The sequence below is a fragment of the Gastrolobium bilobum genome, unplaced genomic scaffold (assembly GCF_033153095.1).
Source record: "Gastrolobium bilobum isolate Gb01-03AN ecotype WA unplaced genomic scaffold, APGP_CSIRO_Gbil_v1 utg4635, whole genome shotgun sequence".
In the NCBI taxonomy this organism is placed as follows: domain Eukaryota; kingdom Viridiplantae; phylum Streptophyta; class Magnoliopsida; order Fabales; family Fabaceae; genus Gastrolobium; species Gastrolobium bilobum.
The window spans coordinates 228,487-230,798 of record NW_026897744.1 but is presented as its reverse complement, the minus strand read 5'-3'; the positions used below and the strand labels follow the sequence as shown (position 1 = coordinate 230,798).

Here is a 2,312-nt window from a genome sequence, read left to right as displayed (position 1 = left end):
ACATATTTATATGTCTCACATTTACTGTAAATGGAGTAGAGTAGCGGACTTTCTAGCCTCTTATTCTTGCGGTTTCTCCTGGGCACTGCAAGTCTTTGATCGTCCCCTTGAGGTTGTCTAGATAGATTGTATAGTGACACTATAGGTGTTCACTCGTCGAGGCTATGTGTCTAGTTTCTTTTGATGTGTTTTGTATTTATTTTCCTGATATTTCCAAAAAAAGAAGAGTTTCTAAGTGAGTTATTAATTCAAATTAGTAGTCTATTCGATGGAGATACTGTATTCAACGATCAATGACTTAACCAGTAGTATTATTTGTTAAATTACTTCAATTACATTTATATAAAAGTATATAATAAATATAATAATAGGATCACAATAAATTTATATATTACTTCAATTAAATTTGTTAAATTACTTCATTCGATCACACATTCAGTTCGCGCTCGGATCCGCTCTTAATAACAATGGTTAGTCAAAGTTAAAAAATTTAAAGTATATATTATTCACTTCCGAAACCATTTCTATATAATTTTTTAAAAGAAAAATAACACGCGGATAAAAAAAAAAAAAATCCCTCACCAAAAAAATAAAATAAAATTCAAATCACATTTACCAAAACAAAGAAACAAAAAACAAAAAACATTCAAATAAGGAAATGGATTAATAAGCAAATTAAACTGAACTTATTAGCTAAAGCAAACAAGCTTATATTTATTAGCTGTTGGTGCAATCACTTTGGGAAACATAACGTAAATATGCACAAAACGCCAGTCCTTATTCTTTCAGCCACTTGACAAACTTGCTGAAATTCTCTGAAGAGCGACTTCCTTCTGCTATGTTGCATGTTACCTTCTTCTTTTCTATCAGAGACTTTGATCTTATGTTCTCATCACTAAGAAGTTGGTCCACTTTTGTCTTTATCTCCCAGCGTGACACCAATCCATTTTCATCTTTGTCAAATCCTAACCCAACTTTCAACTCATCACAAATGTATTTTTTGTTATAAAATTGGTCAGCAAAATAAGGCCAGCACAAGAAGGGCAACCCATTAGACAAACCTTCAAGAATTGAATTCCAACCACAGTGGCTAACAAAACAAGCTATGGCAGGGTGGCTTAACACCTTTTGTTGTGGAGCCCATGAAACTATCTTGCCTTTGCTACCTAGGAATTCATTGGGGTATGCTATCTTGTTGGTACAATTGGAATCTTGACGCACAACCCAAAGAAAAGGTCTATTGGTAAGGTCTAGTCCAATTGCTAGTTCTTTGAATTGGTTTTGGTCCAAGAGAGAAAAACTACCAAAGGCAACATACAAGACAGAATGATGAGATTGCTGATCAAGCCAATCCATGCAGGACAAATCTTCTTCCCAGAACTGTCCAATTGATCTTGTATTTACACTTTTATTGTCATAACTTCTCAGCAACGGACCAACTGGTAGGAGCTTCGGAACAAAGGACAATACCTCAGGCTCAAGTTCATATGTGGTGTTGCAAAGCCACCACTCTGTCAAATTTGTAGTTTGTGCGAATTCCATCATACTTTTAAATATTTTTTTAAGAATTATTGAGCTAGGGACACCTGTCCAAAAAAGGGATTCTGTGTCCATCACAGGCATAGTTGGTGATATCCGAAATGTCTTTTTAGTGATTGGAACTCCTGCATGCATTGAAAAGCAAAATTAAATAAATTTTAATATATAGTGTGAAAAAAGACGACAAAATAAATTCATGATCCTGCATTTGTGGTTGTGTAAAGTAATCAATAGAACCAAATAAATCTGGTTAGTGAAGTATGATATTATTAGTACTTACCATCTGAATCTATGATCCCATTATCAATAAGTGTGGGGATGTTGCATTGCATGGCAAACATAGCTGCTGTTGCAGGCCAGAATATTGCTCCTTTTATTCCCAATTTGTTCCCAACGTTCAAAGCCCATCCCATATTCAAATCAGCAACTATACAGCATATTCTATCCTCACCATTCAAATGAATTTCTTCTATTTTCTTCTGAAGCATGGAAGGCATGGTGCTTAGCATAGCATCAAAAAACTTGGCAAAATCTGTTCTGTCATCCTCAGGTCTGAAACCATCTGGGATTGACACCAACTTCAACAGTGAATGTGATTCATCAAGGCTTTCTTGCTGCTCGACCATGGAACTCACCACTCGCTTATGGTTGAAGTCTGTGTTCACAAAATAGACTTTGCATCCATGCTCAACCAAATTCTGTGAGAATTTCATCATGGGATTGACGTGTCCTTGGCCTGGATATGGTAAAACTAGCACGGTTGGAACGATCAT

At 35.5% G+C, this 2,312-nt stretch overlaps 1 protein-coding gene across 1 annotated transcript; it reads right to left on the bottom strand.

Annotated features, from left to right (window-relative positions):
• Positions 1-687: 687 nt before the first annotated feature.
• LOC133309744 (UDP-glycosyltransferase 83A1-like) lies at positions 688-2,312 on the bottom strand. Its single transcript, XM_061510546.1, has 2 exons — positions 1,820-2,312; positions 688-1,664 (listed from the first exon to the last, which is right to left on the bottom strand). Exons 1-2 carry the CDS (start codon positions 2,310-2,312, stop codon positions 778-780), a joined length of 1,380 nt encoding a protein of 459 aa, XP_061366530.1. The 3' UTR covers positions 688-777.

What these genes read in the sequence shown, in the direction of transcription:
- LOC133309744 (XM_061510546.1), bottom strand. Translation starts at nt 2,312, where the DNA reads ATGATCGTTCCAACCGTGCTAGTTTTACCATATCCAGGCCAAGGACAC. An exon ending in TGGGATCATAGATTCAGATG is followed by an intron (nt 1,665 to 1,819) that starts GTAAGTACTAAT and finishes CAATGCATGCAG; the next exon opens with GAGTTCCAATCACTAAAAAG.